This window comes from Echinops telfairi, unplaced genomic scaffold, assembly GCF_000313985.2.
Source record: "Echinops telfairi isolate 266 unplaced genomic scaffold, ASM31398v2 ScPeMD7_23;HRSCAF=83, whole genome shotgun sequence".
Taxonomy (NCBI): Eukaryota; Metazoa; Chordata; class Mammalia; order Afrosoricida; family Tenrecidae; genus Echinops; species Echinops telfairi.
Genome location: NW_022103920.1, coordinates 33,629,913 through 33,652,764, shown reverse-complemented (window position 1 = coordinate 33,652,764; position 22,852 = coordinate 33,629,913). Strand labels below are relative to the sequence as shown.

The window sequence follows — 22,852 nt, the reverse complement described above, 5'->3', positions numbered from 1 at the left end:
AGATGCTTACACTTTCATTGACTCGGCTTTCCTCCTGCAGTCAGCATCATTGCGTCTGTTTTGTGAGATGGAGGACTTTGTGGATTGGTGTTGGACATATGGATCCATGGCTTAATGTTGGACTTGTGGGTTTGGGCAACACTGGGTTGGGATGTTTTCTTGATGTACACTTAACCTTTATATAAAACTCTCTCTTATATACATGAGTTTCTGTGGATTTGTTTCTTTAAAGTACCCAGATGAACAGTGACAACCCAGTTTATCTCAAGCAAACAAACAGGCAAAGAATGTGGGGACACAGCATGAATGAAAGTCATGGGATGAGAGGGTCTGAGGAACATCAACAGGGAAGATAAAATCAGAAGTCCTAAGGCTTGTGCGTCCTCTTCCTGGGATTTACATAATTTGGTCACTGCAAACATGGCCTTCCTTGACATTTCCTGGAGTAGGAATCATTCTGATCTCTTTATGGAAATTGTTCTGACCGTCCTAGCAGGGCCTCTTTGTTAAAGAAAGCAAGGGTGCTGAGGACTCTCCTAAGTCAAGAACACCTGAGCACTTGACCAGAGCTGGTGGTTGATGCCTGTGGTCTCTGGAGAAGACATTTTAAATGAAAATGGAATAAATTATAACAATCCAAGTAATTCAAGGCCTGCAAAAACAATAAGCCTTGAAAATGATGATAACAACATATGCACAAAAGTGCTTGGCATAAGTGATGTGTGGATTGGTATAAGAGCTGTAAGCACCCCCAATATAAGGATAAGAAAAAAAACAACAATAATTTTACATGCATTTATCATCTTAAAAGGATGTTCTGAGAAAACACAAAAACTAAACGAAAAAATAAATAAAACAAATTAAAAGAATATTCTACTCTTCAAAAGAATTCAGTTTCTGTTTAAACTGCCTACTAGTAATTTTTCTATTCATTACAAGCTAAAAAAGAAAACTATCTTCATCCCCATCAAACACTGTTTATTAGTCAGATGACCCATGTGATTGTATTTTCTTAAGACTAGGTGCTACTTTAAGCAGCAAGAAGCGGCAAAGCTTTCGAACAGAGATGCAAACCTTGCTGTGTATGAGAAAGAGCAGATGGTTTTCATAGAACGAGGTCTACAGTTTTCCTAAGCCTGCAAAGAAGCCTTAGGCATGGAATAGGTTAGAACATTGCCTTCAACAGCACAATAATATTGTGACATGTAGGCTGCACACTGCATACCAGACAGAGGAGTGGTACAAAAGTACCACCTTAAAAGGGCTCAACTCACTGATTATAAAGAACATCAGTAAACTGTAAGCCACATCAGAAAATATCTAAGATCTTTCAAAGGCTTGACTTCTACTTCCTCTCAACCACGTGCCTGATAGAAATGACGGAGTTACTCCCATGGTTGTGAGCTAGAGAGCAGACCAGCGTCTGGCCCTGAGGAGGAGAGCACCAGAAGTCTGCTGAATGAAGGAGCTGCAGTGAGTCCCTAACAGTCCAAACTCCGTCATGATCAATGGAAAGAAAAATGGTGTCTCTGTTTTAATCAGGCTGCACTATTCTTGGACGGAAAATACTTAGGCATGAGATGGTATGGATTTATCTCACCATTTTAACTTATTTTCTAGCATGACAGCCTGCAAATGATGTGCCCCTTAAGATCTGAGAGGATGGCTCTACTTAGCACTGTGCAATACAAAACAACTCCACAATATTTCTGACATACTAAGACACCTTGAGTTCTCTCCAGTGAAAACCCTTTCGTGGTCAAATCATTTTTTGTTTGTACCATTTCATAGATGCAATGTATTCTTTGCTAATGAAATACATGCTGAACCACTGGCTCATAAATTTTTGGGAGGTAGAATGAACTTTGATAAATTCAGTGGGGCACAGATGTCCCAATGAATACTACTTGGCGGAAACCTGGGACCAGGCACTGGAAAACAAAAGAAAATAAAAAAACACTTGAAATATTACCTAATCCTGAGCCTGACACCTTCCTACTAGTACACTTATCTTCCTGCTATCGCATGGATTCTGACTCATAGTGATAGAGGAGGGCGCCCCTGTGGGTTTTCAAGGTGGTAACTCTGTACGAGAGTAGAAAACCTCGTCTTTCCCCTACAAACTCATTAGATTGGTCATTTTCAACTGCTGACCATGCAGCTAGCTGCTATCAGCCCAGTTCAGCAGCACACAGGTAAAGAGTAAAATATACTTCCAAGTCTTACCTCACTCTACAGAAGGCCAAAGAGAAATAAATGTTTTACACAACCACTCTGCTGGGATACGACACCTCATACAAGAACCACTCAACACAGCAATGTGCCACTGGTGAACTTCCTTCTGTTTTGAAAACAATGTCGGACCCTGGGAATACTGTCTCCCAGGAAACAGCAGCATTCATAAGCACTGGTCGATTGAAGTGGGAGGATAATATCAAGATTAGAAAATACTGGCATTTTTGAAGACGATCTTGTGACTTAGATAAGAGCTCACACAGCAAAATAATATTCCACTCAATAGTTCACAGATTCTTCTGTGATGTGGGCTGGAGGCCCTGCAGTGTGCCAGAACTCTTGCCGCTTCCACCCAGGGTAACCTGTTCCCATTCACCCTGCCCTTTCCTACCTGCGCATCTTTGCTTCTGCGTAGATGTGGCCTTTTTGACGTGTTGTAGTTGATGTTGTAGTTGATTGTTCTAAGGAGCACATTCCTTCTGATGGTATTTATTGGCTAGGCCACTCTCCTATTTGGCTGAAAGGTGGTCACTCGGAGTAGTTGCTGTTCGAGGCTAGACAGTCCTCTTAGGGCAAAACTCTGGAGTTTCCCAAGTTTCTATCAGACCAGTTCAGTAAGATGTTTTCTATGAATTTGAATTTTGTTCTACATTCTGTTTACCCACTGACACTGGGACTTCTTTTACGTTCCTGGTCAAGGCAGCTGTTCACAGGAGTGGGCGCCCATCTAGATCTAGGGTCTCAGATCTTTAGTTGACTTTGTTTTTATGAACATGAGGCTCTTTTCGTGTCTTCTCTGGTGGTGTGTCTATCATGTCCTCCGCCAGGCTTTAAGTTGTGTTGTTTGTCTTTTTGTTGTTGTGGGGTTGATGTTTTTCTATGAATTCGAGAGAAATTAGACCATGGGCACATATGTTGCTGCCAAAAATGTCTTCCTAGGTCGTCTTTTTACGATTTTGGCTAAGTCTTTTGATGAGCCTAATGATTTCATCTTTAGAAGCCCCAGTTATCCGCTTTCTCTTCCGCTATTTGTGCATTATAAGATGCATTTGCTCGTCTATTTCTGGCATGATCTTTTAATGCTTTGTCTCAACGACAACTCAAGACAAGGACCTTCCTTTCAGTACATCAGTCTCTGGCTCTGATCCCCAGCAGAGATTGTCTTCAAAATGCGGGCATTGTAAAGGTGACTAAGAATGTGTGGCTGGCTGGTTGAGAGAAAAAAGATTTATCTCCAGAAAAGGAGCTAACAAAGACCTTATCATTAATCATCCCTTTGTCGGTGGTGTTGAATCCTTTGGCAGGGTAAATGCAACCGAATGGCAAATCAGCCCTTATGGCTGTGGGCTGCTGCTTGACAGTAACGTGCAACCACAGTCTCTCCTGTAAAAAGAGTCTCTTTCTCTGATTTTTGTCCATGGGCAGCAGCATCACAAGATAAAGGAGAAGAGATAGAGAGGACCAGAATCCTGGTAAAAAGAACAGCCATCTGGTCATCCTTCAACACATAGCAACAGAGGCGTAAGGGGCCTGCTGGCTGCATGCTATAATAGAGCACGGTACGGGTGGCCAACCTAAATGCTTCCTGCTCAGGGAAAAGAGGAAGGCGTTTCCGAATCTATTTCTCATGAACTTTAGATTTTCTTTAACTTTGAATCTTCAATGGAATCTCTAATTTGTAAAATAAATAAATTTTTTAAATGTATGCAATGGAAAATCCAGCATGGTAATAAAGAGAATGCCCCTGCATTGTGAAGAATGTAGCCAGGCCAACGAACAATTTGTGTAGAAACTGCTGAATGCTCAATCTATACTACTTTGTTAATATTCACCCAAAATATGCATCAAACTATATATATTTAAAGAAAACAAAGTACTCAATGACAACGACAAAAGCGTATTGACTATATAGAATTTACAATAAAGGAGATGTTACAACTATTATCTATAAAATGATCATTCCATGGAATGATGTTGTTTATTGTTTGTTCGTTTTAAAATAGTAAATGAGAAAAAGACTGGTGAGGTTCTACCCTGGATGGTCTCTGCATGGAAAAAGTATTTCTATGTGTGTTTTGTTTTAATTTAGGCTATTCTCCGGTTCATTTCTTATTTAAAATCTCTCCCATTAAGGACATCATCACGTCTTGAAGGCAATTATTTTTTATGGGACACAGAACTGTGAGCAAAAGGGTAGTAAGCTGCAAAATCAGATTAACTCCTAAGTGACAACCATCCCAAATTACAAAGGCACCTGCTGAAACAATCAGACGGTGCACAGGAAGGGGGGGGGGGGGAGGCAGAGGAGAGGCTGAAAAGCAGCGATGCCCCTGAACACGAGGCCTGAGGGCAAGTCACTGTGGGTCACTGACATGTAGACACCCGCCGAGAAATCTGTGCCAGCGTGTCTAGACACAGCAGGAAGCGCTCTGGGTCATATGGGATCGTTGTGATTGCCACCATGCAAGGACGATCTCTGAATGCCTTATTCATCTATTTCTGTTCTCCAGCAGAGCTGTTCTTCCCGCATGTCTGGCCACTTAGATTTCTACCCCCACCCCACTCCCCTGGTGGGTGCTTTGCTTTGAAGAGGTTTGCATTTCAAGATTGTCCTTTAATGATAAAAACAGATTCATGCCAACTACCTTTCAATGTTCAAAGCAATGTGTCCTTCCTTAGCTTATGCAAAATTAGAGAAGCTGAACTCGTGTAGTAAGTTGTAAATGATGTAAGAAATGAGATGTTCTAGCACAGCGCTCAGAATCTAAAACAAAATAAAATGCTAATGTTTTAATACAGAGAACAAACATATTAGCATTTTTCCTAGTCGGGGCTGATGGTAATTATCTCTCTTGTAAATGATTTACCAAAAAAAGTTGCCAGTAATTGATTTTTTTTCCTTCCAAAAGAAGCACAAGTCCTTTTATAAGTTTAATGTCCTCTAATAAACAGAAAGGCTCTCAGGCCATGCCAGCCTCTGAAGAGAAGGGACTGGAAACCAGGAGGGTGGTTCCCTTAGATTCTCCTTGTCATTACCTGAGAATCCCCATCTTCTAAACTTTTCCATCTCTGATGCTGTCAGGCCACACGTTTAGGATCCCTAGTTCTTGTTCTTGGGCGCTGAGGAAGTTTATTGTGCCAATCCGGCCGATAAACACGTGGGGCTAATTGAAGGGCGAAGGGATAAATGGCTTGGTGAGCTTCACCTCTCTAGTTCTCGGGTCTCTTACTTTGTGTTGGTCCGACCAGGGTGCAGCTGCCTTAGCCAGTTCCCTGCTTCAGCTTGCAACGCTCACTTCCTGAAAGACATGCCTGAGGAGAAGCCACATGGGCCTACGCAGATGCAGCCCTGGGTGCTGGAGCAGCCGTGTGGAGACTCTTGCCAGCACTGAGGTGCTTACACATTCACTGATTTGGCTTTCCTCCTGCAGTCAGCATCACTGCGTCTGTTTTGTGAGATAGAGGAGGACTTTGTAGATTGGTGTTGGACATATGGGTTAATGTTGGACTTGTGGGCTTGGGCAGCACTGGGTGGGGATGTTTTCTTGATATGCACTTACCCTTCATATAAAACTCTCTCTTATACATATGAGTTTATGTGGATTGGTTTCTCTAAAGTACCAGAGTAACACAATGACATACACTTAAAAAATTGTCCATAACTCCTTGGCATATATCATTTTTTAATGAGTTGCACATCAAGTACCACATACCACATCTGGTTGTCTTCCCGCCCCACCCCCCACTGGTTGTCTTAAAAGAGATTTCTTGTCATTATTGCTGTTCTTTTAAATTATGATTGAGTGGCCAATTAAAGGATCAAGATAATATACATAGTGTTATCTCATTGAATCCCCAACTAAACCTATGGAGACAGCAGTTATTATCCTTTAACTAGCACATGAGGAAACAGGCACAGAAGCAGGAATTAACTTGTCCACGGTGATGCAGCTACGAAACAGCAAAGCCAGAGTTTGAACCTGGTCTGACTCCAGAGCCTGGCCATGCACACCATTCACACAAGTGCCTGGGGAAGGTGTACAATGACCTTCATCGAGAGGACAAGTCGAGATCTAGTACATGTCCTACTTCAGTCTTTATGGAAAAAACAAAACCAATCCCCTCCCCACCAAAAAGCAAACTCTGCCTTACCAGTAACACTCGCTACCAATCTTGTTTCTTGAATGATAGAAATGGAATGGAGTACTGAAAGCAAACAACAGGCAATGCACATTGTTCGTATGCAAATGAGCATTTAAGGTAAGAGTTTAATTCTAAGAGGGTAAAAGCAAAACAAAGCCAAACCTAGAATTTCAGAAAAGCATGTGAACAAGGCCCTAGCAGAAAGTCAACTTTATCTGTATTTAATTCCTAGGATGTAGCATGTGCATTTCACTGGCAGGGTAAGACATTTTCGTAAGCTCTGTCACGCAGCAGTGTCTCAGCTAGAAGCCCATGCCAGCAGCTTGCATGCATGAGCAGCTGATACCAAGCTAAGTACCAATCGGTGGCACGTGGGCCCTATTAAATAGATTCTCTGATGAGAATAAAATACAGTAATGAATTAGCCCTGAGACAAATTTACAACCTTAATTAATGAAGCTTTGGAATACATCAGTAAACAAAGTAATGAAAGTTATAAGGGAGGCACTGAACCAGTGAACTATGTCATTTTCACTGGTCCATATAATTCCTAGTCTGTTGTCGATGAATTAATATACATCATCAACACTGTAAAACAAAATTAATGCACACACCCACAGTGGCACAGCCTATGGAATGTACAAACACTGTGATTATTTCTATTACTATCTAGCACATTAACTAAGTTTAAAGGTATCTAATGGACCTAATATAATGTCCAATGAATGCTACACCATTTGGCTTCCTTATATAACATAAACTTATATTCTAAAACCTCCAGGCACATGCTTCCCTTTCTCTGGTCCAAAGCTAACTCCTACCCCTGCAGCATGTCGCCTGTTTGCCCAATGTCTCCTGCAGACCTTGCTCAACTAATGATTTATCCTCTCCTCCGAGTTTACACTTTGCCACCGGGGTGTTGGCCACTCAATTTTAACTCAGAGTAGAGTTGCCCAATAGAGTTTTCTAGGCTGTCGTAGTTGTGGTAGCTGAATGTCAGGTCTGTCTTTTGCATGGTTGCTGGGTGGATTCCAACGAACACTTTGGTAATAGTTCAGGGCTTAACCACAGCGCCACCAGGGCCTCTGTTTTGCCAGATATACTGAGCTCTTTGTTAGTTCTCAGCCAGTTCAACTTCTCTGCTCCAATAGCTCCCTCAATAGGTCCCCTACTGGGCTCTCAGGAGGAACCATTTGGTTTAGGAAGAGAGTAGAATAGGATCAATATTGGAGATAATGAGAATAGGTGTGGAATATTTAGATAACCAACCCCTGCTCAGATGGCATGAATTCAAATATTAGTTTCATTATATATCACCTGTGTGACCGTTGGCATGTTATTAATTGGCCCATTCCTCAATTTCCTCAATTATAATAAGTGTGGGGGGGTGTTAACAGTACCTCTATGGTATAGTGGGTCACTCACTGGGCTGTTAACAGCAAGGTCAGCAATTAGAAGCTATGAGCTGCTCCACCGGAGAAAGGTGAAGCGTTACAGTCTCAGAAACCCGAAGGGGCACTTCTACCCTGCCCTACAGGGTTGCTATGAGCTGGCAACCACTTGATGGCAGTGAGTTGAATTTTTTGGTGTGATTAGTACCTTTATTTATTTTTTTAAGTGTTAAATCAATAAATGAAACAAGAGAAAACTGCAGGTGATATTCATGGAAATGACTCCGTGCCTTTCTCACCTACATATCCACGGGAGTATGTAAAATGACAAACTTGCAGCCATATAAAAAGTGCTCTAGAAATATTTTATTCTGGGAGCTTAAATTAGCAAACTCAACTTTTGTTATATTTTGGCTAATAATTATTTTATGACAAGACAGTATGGAACTCAAGTGAACAAAAATGACATCTGTCGAGTCCAACATGTCTGTACTTCAGGAGCCTTGGTTTGATGCTGCTTCACAGACAACGGAGGCAGGTGAACTAAAGGAGTGGAATGGGGCAGACATGGGAGTACTGATATGTTCATCAATGAGGGCCTCCCACCTCCATCAGAGGTCTACCATCCTGGATTGTCTTCAGGCAAAGCCCATCTTTTTTCTAATGTGACATTTAGACCCCTTGTAAACAGGGCCTAAGGCAATGTCATGTACATTTCTGTCAGAAGAATACAGGAGATATTACCTGGTCTATGGTAGAGTTCCTGGGTGGTGGGAACAAGCCAATCAGCTGCTAACTACAAGACTGGATGTCCAAGTCCACGGGGAAGTGCCTGGGAAGAAAGGCCTGGTGAACCACTTCCAAAATCCTGGCCACTGAGAGCCCTATGGAAGCACAGTTCTGCTCTGATGTTGACTCTGTGCTGATTGGGTGTCTTTTTTCTTTTTAATTATATGCTCAATGGTGTTCTCGTGGCTGTAGTAGTTATGGGGGTTGAGTGAATGGAGAGAAATGCCTCTCACATGTTGATTTCTTTTCTATTTGGCATCTCCAAGTACGAGAGGGATTAAAAAGTTTGTGCAAAAAGTCCATTCTCTTTTCCTTTTATTTTGAAAATAGTTTTATTGACATATACCAGATCTACTCCTGTATAAGCCGAGTTTTTCAGCACATTTTTAATGCAGCTTTTGTATAGACGGTACGTCACATATCATACAATGTGATAGTTCAATCATATTAAGAAGAGTTGTGCAATCATCACCACACTCAATTTCAGAACACTTTCTTCTCATACTCATTATTGTTAGCCTCCCACTTGCCCCACCTTCCCCTGTCATGCCCCTAGGTAACTATTAATCCACTTAGAGTCTCTATAGGCTTATCTATCCTGTATTTTTCCACAACCTTTATGAAGCCCCCTTGTATTGAACTCCGGGAGTTTGATCTTTCAAAAAGAAAACCCACACTCTTTATTGATTTTGACTGATAGGGACTGTCTGGGCAGAGCAGAATTGCTCCTGTGGGTTTCTGAAGCTGTACATTTTTACAGGGGCAGAAAGCTTCATTTTTCTCCCATGAGACGGGTGGGGTGTTTGAACTGCTGACCTTGTGGTTAACAGCCCAACTGGTAACTCACTACCGTGTAGAAAACAAGCTGATCCTACTTGGCTCTTCTTAAAATTGTTATGAAAAGAACTCTGTGTGAAACACCAATTTACACAGAGTATTTCTGAGGCCCAATATTATTTTCAATATTATCACTACCAATAATGTATAATAATTATTAAGACTATCAGTCTTTGACGCTCTGGGCCTGGCCAATAAAATTCTACTCAAATATGGACATTTTCAGGCAAGCACAGAAGCCTATAAGGAGTAATTGTGGAAAAGGTCCAACGGTGCAGTGGTGAGGGGCCAGGCGCGAGGGTTTGGATCTTCTCTCGTCCTCTTGCTGGTTACATAAGCTCAGGCTTTTAATAACAAGATATTTAAAGCAATGAGAACAAAGTCTGGCAGATGGTTAGTGCTCAATATATGGTAGCTGCTTGCATCTGAAAAGAGAAAAGTTCTAAAAGTCTGAAACAGTCAGCTGCCTGATAACAACAATGGAACCCGTGTCACTTGCACCTGGACAAAGGGACTTCCTGTGTTTGGTGGCCCAGACAATGACAGAGGGATTATATTTAGTTTATATATACATATACACACACAGCTATATATTGTGTGTAAATTACAGTCATGGTGAACCTATTTCCTATTTAACAACAGCAGCATTTCCTTAACTTTGTTATCTTTTGATTATTGATTTCCATGGTTTGAAATTAGAATTTAGATTCTGAACTGCCAAACAAATAAATAAACCAAATGCCCTGAATGCTGCCACAAATTAAAGCAGTTCAGGGAGAGGGAGAGACAGGAGAGGGAAGCGGCAGCTAAAAAGTGACTTCAGAGATCGATAGTGACAACACATAGACCTCGTTTGATTGTGACTGAACAATTGGCCAAGCTTTCTCTGAGTCACTGCAAGGAAGCTGAGTAATGACTCCATGTGGATATGTGAAGACGCTGAGGTCATTCTCCTAAGGCGGTAAATTTTTTTTTTAAGTTCCCTTCTTTTCAAGATAAATCCTGAAATATATTTTAAAATGAGATAATGTCAGAGCTTTGTCTCAGTATAGTTTGGGGTCAAAGAGCAAGATGGGGGAGTGGGTGTGGCCAGCAGCAATCCAGCCTTAACTCCAGAACTGCTGAAACTGATAGCGAATACCTAATAGAACATAACACTATTTTATTTTTGTGTGTCTGCCTAGAATGTTCTAAACTTAAGTGCTGAAGAAAATACATAGTGCATAATTCCCCTCTGGATCCATTTTCTTCTTCTTCTTCTCACAGAGACCCTAGGGGACGCGGGAAAATTGCCCTTGAAGCAGAAAGCCCCACCTTTCTCCTGAGGAGCGCTTTGTAACCACTATCCAACCAAGGGGTCCTTGGTGGGTAGAAAAAAAAACACAACTGCACCTCAAAATCCTATCTTAAATTAGGATCCGGTTGTGGAGAAGAGGCACCTTGGTGGTGTGGTGGTTACAAGTCAGGCTGCCAAACGAAAGGTCAGCAGTTTGAAACCAGCAGCCACTCCTTGAGAGAGAGAGACGAGGCTTTTGACTCCCACAAAGGGCTATGGTCTCAAACCCCCCCAGGGACAGTTCTTCCCTGTCCTACAAGGTCACAGGGAAGGAAGGTAAACTAAAAGATTGGATGGGGTAGATGGCAGTGAGTTTTTGTGTTTTGTTTTTTTATATGCTGAGCTGGTATGATTACTCCCCACTGATTCGCAGTGCCACCCAGAAAGAAGGAAGCAGGAACGGTCACCAGTTTGAAGAGGAAGGAAAGGACAGGGAAAGGGGGTGAGGGTGAGGGCAGCAGCAGCCAGCTGCACAGGTCGAACCCAGCCAGTCCTGCAGCTTCTTCCCGGGGGAGGCCGCCTCTGCTGCTGGTAGCTTGCACCCACTACACAGAGCAAGGGTGAAAACTGCTGAGAGAAAAAGACCTCTTGGCTGCATGAGACCAAAGAAGCAGCATGTACATAAACTTGAGATGTTCCCCAACACCTAGTAAGAATATGTTTCTACTCTCACTCATTCTTTGTCAATCCCTTGGATGGCGGTTGTGTGCTTGAAAGATAAGAGATAGCCAAACCCAGTGGCCAGAAAGCAGGGGAGTTTTTCCCAGTATCACTCCAGGTCTGGTCGCTGTAAGGATACTACAGGGCAGTGAGTGAGAACGAGTGGGGAGCAAGAAAGAAAATGGTGAGAGAGAGGGAGAAAGTATGTGTGTTGGGGTGGGGGGGGGGGGTGTATAGCAGACAGAGAGAGTATGAGAGAAAGAAAATGAGAACAGAGAAAGTTTTATTTGTGTGTGTGCATAAAAAATGGGGAGAGAAGAATACTGAGAGAGAGAGAGCGCGCGAGAGAGAGAAAGAGAGAGAGAGAGAGAAGAAACCAGGTCAAAGCAGGCAAGTTTGGTAGCACAAACACCTTACAGGACAGGACAGTGTCCAGCCCTGGCCTGAACCTGGGAACCACAATGACAATATTTCAGGGATCCTGAATCCATTTACCTGCCTGTTTTCACCAAGTAAATAGAATAAGGCAAGGGGAACTAAATACAATGTCTATGAGTGTCAAAAACTGAGATAAAAATGAAAACCAGCACTCAATGGCAAAGGTATGCTCTTTAAATATCGGTGGCAATGGGCAATTTGGACTCCTCCAAAACGCTAGCTTTATAGAAATAAATGAAACACTCATTTCCTCTTTTGGCATTCCATATCATTTTTCTAGATGACTTAAAGAGACCATACACTATGAAAAGTTATAAAGATTTTGTCACACTAAACTGACCACTAACCAAGCTTTCTCAAGAAGCATTCCAATCCCTGAGCAGGAATTACCTCTCAACGCTCCTTCACGTTTTTGAGGCCAGTGCCTAGCCATTGCCTGGGTCACTTGCTCATGCCCAAAGCTCCCCTTTTCAGAAGCGTCGATTTGTGAAGGGAGAAAGGACTTGTAAGCCACAGAGTCATTTCTCTAATAGGATACAGAGTAGATTATAAAACTGGACTCGCATTGTTATGTCCATACCTCACAAAATTGTCTTTACTGCTCAAAATCACTGCCCTCTAAATTCGAGGGATGCAGCCCTATTGCTAGGCGAGAGAAACTCCACTTCCTAGTTAGTGATGGCTAACCTGCTTCTCTGTGCTAATTCACCAAATAATTGAGCCAAGATCTATGGCCATAAATGCATAGGAAAAACATACTTCAAAGATTATTTGTGTTCCTATAACATATTTGAGTAAATATTACTTTAAAAATTATGAGCATTTTAAAATAAAATGATTTTGCAATAAGCAAGGAACAGCAGTCAGTATGTATGATTTATTCGACTTTCAACATTTAAATAAAAATTATTGATTTTTTTAAATGGCATATTCATCTATAAAACAAATTGGTACTATAAAGATGGTACTATAAACGCCATCTCAACAAGAATTTCTGCTTAAAAAGACAAAACAAAATAAATAATGTCTGCTTTGGGCTAACAGGCAAATCACTCACTATAAGCCTTTTCCTAAGCATTAAAAGCTTGCCATAGGTAGGGGAACTGCAATAGAGGAAGAGTCAGAGGCCAGGAAACGTGATAACTCTCATCCCACAGCCCTAAAACTTCCATGGAAAGGTTTCCAAAAATTCCACAGCCTCCAGTATCACAGCTGCAGGTAAAGTAAGAACAATGTAATTGTTGACTGGATATTTGAAACAATACAGGGTGTTATACAGAGTTAGAGATCTCATGTCTTCCTTGCACCATATAAAACCTCAAAATACAGAGTGCCTCAAATCACTAACCGTGATCTCGGTGGTACCATTTGTCCATTCGGAACCTATGATGACGATTCTATAGCCTTTTAAAGATTTTTGAAGCATCGGGGCACTCATCCTCTCCTCTCATCCACACGGAAATCTCTAGAGGGTCTGCGGCTTAGAAACACAGAGTCATCTGGGTGGGAAAATCGAGGCTGATGCAAAAGGTGACTTGTCCAAGGTCATATACCTGAATGGTTGCCTATAACATATCTAAACCATTCCAATGTGGAGGGAGGCAAGTCCCAGCTCTGTGGCACTCACCTGATGGGGCGGTTTTCTTTACTATCAAACAGGGAGAAGATGACTTCCAGCTCCTCCCCCAGGTTGGAACACATGAGGCTCTTCATCTGCACAAAGAGGTGATGGCTGCTGGCCTGCACAGGTGTGTCTTTTTTCCGATGCCGATGCTCCATCTGAAGGACACGACCCAACAGAGAAGAATGAGTTTGGACCGAGAAAGGTAACTGAACCCAACCAGCGCATTCGCTATGCTGCAACGGTTATGTCCGACACAAAATGTTTATTTGCTTGTGGATTTGGAGTTTAGTTGGGTGTGCAATTCCAAACTTTCTTCCAGCTCCTAAAGTAAGAAACCCAAACCTTGGTGGATCCCCAAGGACTCCTGTTGGAAGAAAATTTTAAAAAACTCATTGCTGTGAGGAAGATACCAACTCCTTGAGTAGATTGAGGCAGAGAGTTTAAGGAATTCTACTCTTTCCTTATCAACTCTTTGGATAAGTACAAATGATTAGTCATCTCTTTAAAAAATGGGACTAAATTATACCTAATTGATCATTCCATTGATGTTAGCAGAACAATGCACCTATCGTTTGTATTTCTGGTAATTAAAAGTACTTTTGAATTATGCTGAATTGAAAAAAAATGTGACAATTTTCTAAGACAAGCTGAGGGAAACTATATCTAATGACTAGAAGAAGAAAAAGTTTCTAACCTACTGTCAAGCGAAAGGGCAACCTCGGGAAACCTACAGGGAGTCACAAAATAGAGATGGCATCGAAGTCCTTTTCTCATTACTGTCCTCAACCTAGCCAGCACGGGCTGCACTGAGGGAGTGGACCAGAGTGAGAGTTCCCACAAAGTGATGGAGGAGAGGAATTGTCCATGATTCTGGGGCTGATGAGAACATGTGCATGACTGTTCACTGAACATACATGAGAAGGCTTCCAAAATCCCATTGCTTTTCATTCCATTTCCCCACAAACCTTTTGAAGCCCCTTGTATTTATCAAGTCAAACACTGGGATGGCAAGGATGAGTAAAAATGGAAATAGTCCATGGAGTTTATATGTACTAAGGCAGTGGGTTCTCCACCTTCTGAATGCTGTGACCCTTTCATACAGTTCCTCATGTTGTGGTGACCCCAACCATAACATTATCTTCGTTACTGCTTCATTACTGTCATTTTGCCACTGTTATGAATCTGGTGGCCCCTGTGAAAGGGTTGCAAACCCCAGGTTGAAAACCACTGCACTCAGGGGACCATGGAGCCCTGGTGGCAGAGTGAGCTGTGTTTGCCCTCTAACATTATCACAAGTTGGGAACAACTCAACAGCAATGGGTTTGATTTTGGTTTTCAAGGCAAGTAGAAGGAGCCTTGAAGATACAATGGTTGGGCATCACCATCTAAATCTGCGGTTCTCAGCCTGTGGGTCAAGACCCCTTTGGGGATGGAACGACCCTTTCACAGGGGCTGCCCAATTCATAAAAGTAGCAAAAATTAAAGTTATGAAGAAGCAAGGAAAACAATGTTATGGTTGGGGGGTCACCACAACATGAGGAACTGTATGAAAGGGTCGCGGCGTTAGGAAGGTTGAGAACCGCTGCTCTAATTGAAAACTTGGTGGTTTGAACTCACCAAGCAGCTAGCTCCCCAGGAGGAAAGCTCCAGTGAGCCACTCCATATGGAGTATAACTAGGGCTCCTTTGGGGCAGCTCCCTGCCGACACAGAGGGTCAGTATGAGACAGAAGCAACTCAGCAGTGCCTGAGGACAACCACAAGGGGAGCAGACACCCAAGATCACACTGAAACTGTGATAAATGGAGAAGAAGAACCAAGTCCAACCGAGGGGACTGAACTTCAGCCTGAGCAGTTACAGGCAGCTTCCAACAATGGGGACACTTAAGCCAACAGCAAAGGAATGAGCAGCAAGAATGATGTCTGGGAACACGCTTCTCAAACAACTGGTAATAAAGAGTCAGGGTGTTTCCCCGCTAATCTAGTCAAGACTGACACTTTGATAAAAATACAAGGGAAGATGTCAAGAGAATGTCAAGTTGCTATCAATTTCTGAACTTGGTCTGTTAGAAACAGTTGGCCATCCAGTTCTTGGTCAGCACCGAGCAGCATCGATTCAGGATTTGGGTAGAAGGAAAATGTTTGCAAAGGCCTGTGCATGAACAGAACAGGTGTTAAGAATATGGGAGGGTGATTATCTCTCCCATAGCACAATTAATGAGGTCATTTCTTTTGGATCGCTTGACAATTATGAAAAATAAAAAATCATTTAGGGATTTGAACTCCATAGTAAGAAAGCCACATCTGTTGGTGGGTTCTAAAGTACATGGTAATGGGCTAATCTCATTCTCACATTAGAGAGCTGCTTGAGTATAGTTTAGGAACTACGAGACTGACAAGCCCACTTTTGAAAGCAGCCAATGGCACTGGTATTGGCAGTTGGGAATAGAGCATCAACGCCGTCATTAGTTATTTGTGCGTTTAGATTCAATTGGAACTACTTGGAAAGCAAACCATGGAAAAAAGGAAATTAGCCAAAGGCATTTATAACCACTGTATCCTCAATATAAACATTTACCTCCTCTCTTCAAAAATCCATCTCACCATTGTGGTGTGTTGTTGCCATTAGTTACTATAAAATGTTCCAACTCTACACACACACACACACACACACACACACACTCTCTCTCTCTCTCTCTCTCTCTTCTGGATTGTTTTTTTCATGAAGATTGCTCTATTTTGTGCTTCAAAAGAAAAAAAAAATGGCAAAAGCAGCAACCTATATTCTTGAAATTCTCTCTCCTTAACTTGCAAAGGAGCTTTTTTACCCGAGGCAGTGCTAATTTATTACGGATTCCCTCAAAGTTCAGGGGAACACAACATAAGCGCCTCTAAAAAAAATAACTACTGAAGGCTAGAGCTGGAGAAACAGATGCCAACCCCTTATGAAAAGAACAGACCTCTAATTTTATTTTTTTCTACAATAAGCAAAAAAAAAAATTTTAAGCCAGCCCTCCCGGAGGTGTCTGCTCTGTCCTTTCACCCCCGCGGCAGTCTCCAGCCCCAAGGGTGACAGTCGCTAAAAGTGTGGGGAAACCTGAGCTCCCTGCTCCTTCTCCGTGCACAAGATCTAGACCAGCGGTTCGCAGCCCTGACTGCGCTTATTGTCACCAAGAGAGCCTTTAAAGCAGCGGTTCTCAACCTTCCTGATGCTGCGACCCTTTCATACAGCTCCTCATGTTGTGGTGACCCCCCCACAACCATAACATTCTTTTCGTTGCTACTTCATAACTGTAATTTTGCTACTGTGATGAATTGGGAAAACCCGGTGAAAGGGTCGTTCGACTCCCCCCAAAAGGGGTCGAGACCCACCGGTTGAGAACTGTTGCTTTAAAATATACGGATGCCCATGTCCTATCCCAGAACAATCAAATTAGAATTTGTAGGGGAAGGGGGCACAGACACTGGAAGTTTTCAAAGCTCCCCAGGTGACTCTCAGGTGCAATGCAGGTTGACAATCACAGCAGAAATGATACACAGTGGGAGAGAAGACACAGCAGACAGAAAAACCATATTATTGCATCTTTCGCACATATATTGAGTGCCTTGGGTCTTTGCCCGCATCCTAGTCTGCCTACTTCTGCCATTTGTACACATGATGGGGGTTCTTATATCTGATCACACTCCTGACACCACAATCTCGCCTCTCCTCTCCTGCACCATGGAGTCAGAAGTGGGTTATGGCTACTTGCTTATCTCTTGGTAATTAACTACTTTGAGGAATGGCTAAAAATATCTTTGTGAAAATAGTACTGCAATAATAAAAACTTAAAAGGCATGTTCACACTTCAAGAGCGCTCTTCTGGCAGCCGCAAACACAGACAAAACCTCCTCTCTGCACTCATTTTTGAGTACAAAGGTACTTACTAATCATGCAACCCCTGCTTGTGTGCCCCCAGAACTTTGGGCAGGGAAACAAACAAACCATTCGCAAGATTTGCCCAAGGGACTCAACATTTTGAATCTCCACATAGTACATTCCTTACTGGATGAATAGCTTGTACCAAGGTTTCTTAACCTGAATATGACTGATAATTTGGGCTAGATATTTCTCGATGGTAGGGCAATTAGCAGCATGGCTAATTTATGCCACTTGGGAAGTTGTAACAACTGAAAATGTCCAAAGACATTCTGTCAAATGTCCCCTGGGGGGCAAAACTGCCTCTGGTTGTAAACCACTAGTTTGCACACTAAAGAGCACAAAACCAGCTGTGAAATAACCTTATTAAACTACAACAGGCTCCTAAATGGAGACTCTATGGGGTCACAAAGCCTGAGAACCCAACTGAAAAGGGCTCTCCGTTATTTCCCAAAGGATTGTAATCTTGTCTTTGGCATTCAACCAAGCTTTCAAGGGCACATGTGCTACCACTGTGAGGTTTAGCCCTTTCCCTGCTTAGATGAACACAATTAGGTGGGAAAGACCTGCTCACAGGACTCACAACACTCTACAGCAGACAGTCTTTCTCTGATGGTGCCATATGGCTTGAGTGGGCTGCAAACACACGCACATCAAATAGGGCGAGGAGAAGAATGGTAACTCAAGGTAGAGATGCAGCAGCCGTTCATCTGGCAAGCTCTATGGAGACATTCCAACCCCATGCCCTGGTCCTTATCCATCAAACTTATCCACCCCCAAACTACAACAACATCTCATTGCCATCGAGTTAATTCCGACTCATGGTGACCCTACTGGTCAGAGTAAAACTGCCCCTGTGGGTTTCAAAGGCTGTAAATCTTGATGGAAATAGAAAATCAATCCAAACTCACTGCCGAGTCAATGACAACATATAGCTATTCCATAGGACAGGGTAGAATTGCCCCTATGGGTTTCCAAGACTAACTCTTTACAGGAGTAGAAAGTCTTATCTTTCTCCACTGAAGCAAGTGGTAATTTTGAACTGTTCGACTTGCAATTACCAGCCTGGTGAGAAACCAATACCTCATTCATAAGTGACAATAAATTGTCAAACAACAACAACAAACCACTAAAACAATCAGTGATGGTGCCTTCCAATTGCCCCGGGTGAACTCAATAGAGCGAGCGAGGCACCTTTATGTTGCACAGAAAAGTTGAGAACTCTAGTGAATATCAGGAGTCCTGGTGACATAGTGGTTACACATTAGGCTGCAATTCTCAAGGTCTGAAGTTCGAAACTACCAGCTGCTCCAAGGGAGAAAGAGGAAACTTTCTACTCCTGTAAATAGTTAGTTTTGGAAACTCACAGAGGCTGCTATACCCTTTCCTAGAGAGTCCAGATGAGTGTGCATCAGCCTGAAAGCAATGAGTTTTTCTCTAGTGGACATTATTGCTACCCCAAACTCACTGCCATTACGTTGATGCCACCTCACAGTCACCCTATAAGACAGAGCAGGACTGCCCCTGGAGTTTTTGAGACTAAATGTTTACAGGAGTAGAAAACCTCTTCTTTCTCCTGTGGAGTGGCTGGTGGTTTCAAACTGCTGACCTTGTGGTTAGTAGCCTAATGTGTAACCCACTACGCTACCAGGACTAGATTTTTTTTAAGTGGAGTTGAAAAAAAAACTTCCTTCAGAAGAGAACTTGTCTTTCTGAAGCTTATAATTGTCCGGGCTTTTCTTTGGCCCAAGTCCATATTTTAGAAAAAGTAAAATATAACTATATTCAAGAAGACATGCATGGAAAAGTAAGCTTTATTCTCCCTTTTTGTAAAATGAAGACTTTGGATCAGAATTTGAACTGCCCTCTCGTCTTTCCTGGCAATGTCAGAGACTCCTAATCAATTAGAGCCCAAAGGAGGCCCCAGAATCTTCTCTGGGAAGCCACTATCAACATTTGGAATATCCATAAGAGACTAAATTAATCTGCCAGCCCATATAAAATGGTAAATAAAATCAAACAACAGCAACAACAAATGCCACTGTAGTGCAGTGGATTATTTATGCCCAGTCTACCTCTGGTTGGTTTTTGTTATTCCTACTAATGACTTTTCCCTGGTGGGTCTGGGTAAGATGGTGAGGGAAGGTGCTTGGTTCTGTGATTCAGCTGTGAGTGATTGTCATCCTGCTGGGTATAAAGTGAGCCCCTCAGAAGCAGGGGTGGGGGTGGGGGATCTCACTCCCATCAGAGAAGCAAGTCTGCAGTTAAGAGCGTCCTTCAGACTCTGATTCACCTTGCTCTTGAAAAGTGGGGCTTGGCTGCATAGTGAATCTCCGCCTTATTCTTGCACCCACAAAACACACACAATTGCATGCATGCACACAAAATTGAACTGGAAAAAAATCAAATATTTGATACCCTCAGTTAGCTATGGGAACGTAACTCTTCTATGTTTGAACAGTGAGACAAGTGCAAGTTTTTTGTTCTTTTAAGTACTTGAATCAGCTGAGGGAACGCTGTCTCTTCCCACTGCTTGGCGTGCAGATATAATGTCTGGAACTCTTGCCGCTATACTGCACATTGAGGTGTCCATGGTGATCAGAGCCGTAGACTACACAGCAGAAATGGAGGACTTAATCGCTTTTGACACATTGAAAGCATAAACAACACTAGAACTTTCTACCTCTGGATTTAGATTCAGAGAGAGTGAAGTCAATTTTCTACTATGTCTAAGCACCTGTCATTTTATTAAACACAGCAAATCTAATCCTAAAATTTAGCATGTGCCATCAATTATTCATGCCACCTTGCCTCTCTGATATGGATGAAATACAGATGAGAAAAGAATAAATATCAACTGAATTCTTAGGTGTGTTGCAAATATTATTGCCAGAGAAAGACAATTTACATTCATTTCTTCAGTAATCTTTTTAACAAACCTAGTGGGCATTATTTCCCTTTCAACAGATGAAAAAAATGAGACTTGGGAGATGAAGCAGTAAATCCAAGATCACAGAGCAGGGCAATAGACAAGCCAGAATTTAAGCCTAGTTGTTTAGATTAAAAACCCATGATTTGTTTTCATGATACCCTAATGACATATAAAACAAAGTGTGTACTAGGTGTAAAGTACTGCCGAAGAGTACATGGGGCATACTGAACAATGTTTTAAGATACTGCAATATCTGAAGAGGCTTAACCTTGAGTATTCAGGAAAGCCTAAAAAACAAAAACAAAAGTATGATGCCCAAAAGAATTACATAAACTAACAACAATAATGATGTCACAATTCAGGATGTTACTGATTAATACATTACACAGGCAATATTTGGTATATAAGTCAAGAAGAAATGATGATGCTATGTAAGAATACTCTTGTTTTGATTTTCCTGCAGCTGACCTTTAACTATTTATCTGTTTAAACAGACATTCTGGTTAGTGCTGATGGATAGCAGGGCACATCACTCTCAAGAAACTGAGAGCAAAGTACAGGAAATACATGGTATTCCTCAAAAACCGAAATCACTCCGACGGACAGCATGGGTGTAGAGACTCTGAACATATCAGTGACTGCAGAACAAATGGCAACCAGCATTGAGAAAGTTCCACCTCACGCCTGCTGATTTCTACACTGTTTTCCAGATACAGATCATCTTCAGGGGAAGCTACTCACAAAGAAGCAGGATCTTCCCAAAGGGTCCTAATCCTTCTGACAACACTCTTCCCAGGAACTTTGTGGGAAGATGCAGCACTCATTAGATCACAGTGCGATGAAACGTGGCTTGACTGCAACTCTGAAGGCCCTTTCCAATCTCCCCCTGCAACTCTGAGTTGTCAAAAAGAGCTGAAGAAGTACCGGAGGATCAGGTAAAGGGACATTATATCTGCAGTACATACAGAATGAAGTAGTAAGATTATTAGGCCGAATACAAAGTAAATTAGACCAGATTTGGGGAACCGAGATACCCAGTCAAATTTTAAAAATTGGACTTTAATCTACCACACAACTAGAAATAAATCTCAGGTTATACCTGGTGCCATGATGAGCAAAATGATAAAATATGTTAGGGTTACCAACAGCCAGCAGCACTTGGAAGAAATGGATTGGGAGTGAGAGGGGTGGGTGGGTAGCCAGCAACTGGAGATGGAGGAAGAGACGCTGTCCATCCCTGGTGTGTCTCGAGGAGATGTGGGAGGTGGTGAGGAGCACACGCGCAGAGGAGTCAGGAGTGAAAACCATCGCTTACAAAGCGGTCCTGATATCAAACATTTTAAAAGTATAAAAATGTGCAAAAGAATGTCAAACTGCTTACCCCTCCAAGTGGCTGGGAGGGCTAAGGAGAGAACATAATGAAGTCTGGAGCTGAGTGGCACGATTGGCTATTGTGCTCAGGGCATGATCACCTCAGCCCTCAATTCTCTTGATTCTCTCCAAATAGAACCCCGAACAACCTGTGCTTACCAAGTCAAACAAGAACGAGGCGTGCAGGGGAAACCACAAAATGAGCCCTGAGGCTGTGAGCCTAGGTGTCCGGTACCCACCAATCGGTAGAGCTCAGTGATGCTGATGTCCTCCGGGTCCACCATTGAATACTCTTTCCTGGGCACCAGGTCCAGTCCAAGTTGCCTAGAAAACAAATGGCACAAGGGAGAAAAGAAACCTTTATAGACTGTACGTTAAAGTGGATTCCTTTTACTACGTTGTTTGTTGTTTGCATAGTCGTTGTCTGATCTACCATGTTTTCCTCACTGATGTCTTACTTAACCTCCACGATTTGCAAACATAGTTGAGGCAGTGCGTGTAATGAAGGCTGATCCCTGGGGAGAGCTTCAGAAATGGAAGGTGACAGGGAAGGCCCATCAGAAGAGTCAGGTGGACCTGCTCCTGAAGTATGGACTTCCCCAAGAATGCTTGAAGCCTCCCGACAGGCCGTGCAGTTGCTGCCAACTGTCAGTGACTCCACAGGATGGAGCAGAACTGCCCCACAGTGCTTCCAAGGGGCCATGTGCATAGAAGCGGGTGACCACGTCCTCCTCCCATGTGCTGAACCACTGTACCACCAGGATCCTTCAGTGCTAAAAAGTTTCATCTTTGAGACAGTTTTGACTGTATCACTGTACCTCACTCCCACCCTATCCTGGGAGCTCTTGCCCACAGTCTTTGCTGGAAGGGGCATACAAGCAGCAGACCATCTCCCTTTCTGATCCAGACCTAAGTAGCCCACAAGAGTCCGCCTGATCCAAGGACAAATCTTCCACAGACAGGCTAACAACATGAGTGGCCTCCTATAAAATGCTTTGAACATTGACAGCATCGATGAGATTCCTTCCTTGAGAATTTGAACTGAGAAATTCAGATGGATGGGGGGGCCAAGTATGTGACAAGTGGTTTTCGGAACAAAAACAAGTCTGCAGGAGCAAGATTCGGGTTGGAGGTTCTTGGTGAGAGTCTAGTAGCGCAGCCCTTGGTGCCCTCCAAGAA

The 22,852-nt window shown here is 42.6% G+C and overlaps 1 protein-coding gene across 1 annotated transcript in view; it reads right to left on the bottom strand.

Moving 5' to 3' along the window:
- Positions 1–22,852, bottom strand: part of DOCK4 (dedicator of cytokinesis 4) — a 503,583-nt gene that overhangs the window by 221,803 nt on the left and 258,928 nt on the right. Inside the window, exon 8 of the mRNA XM_045288941.1 lies at positions 13,457–13,608. Coding sequence (XP_045144876.1) covers positions 13,457–13,608 — 152 coding nt within the window. The remainder of the gene's footprint in view (positions 1–13,456; positions 13,609–22,852) is intronic.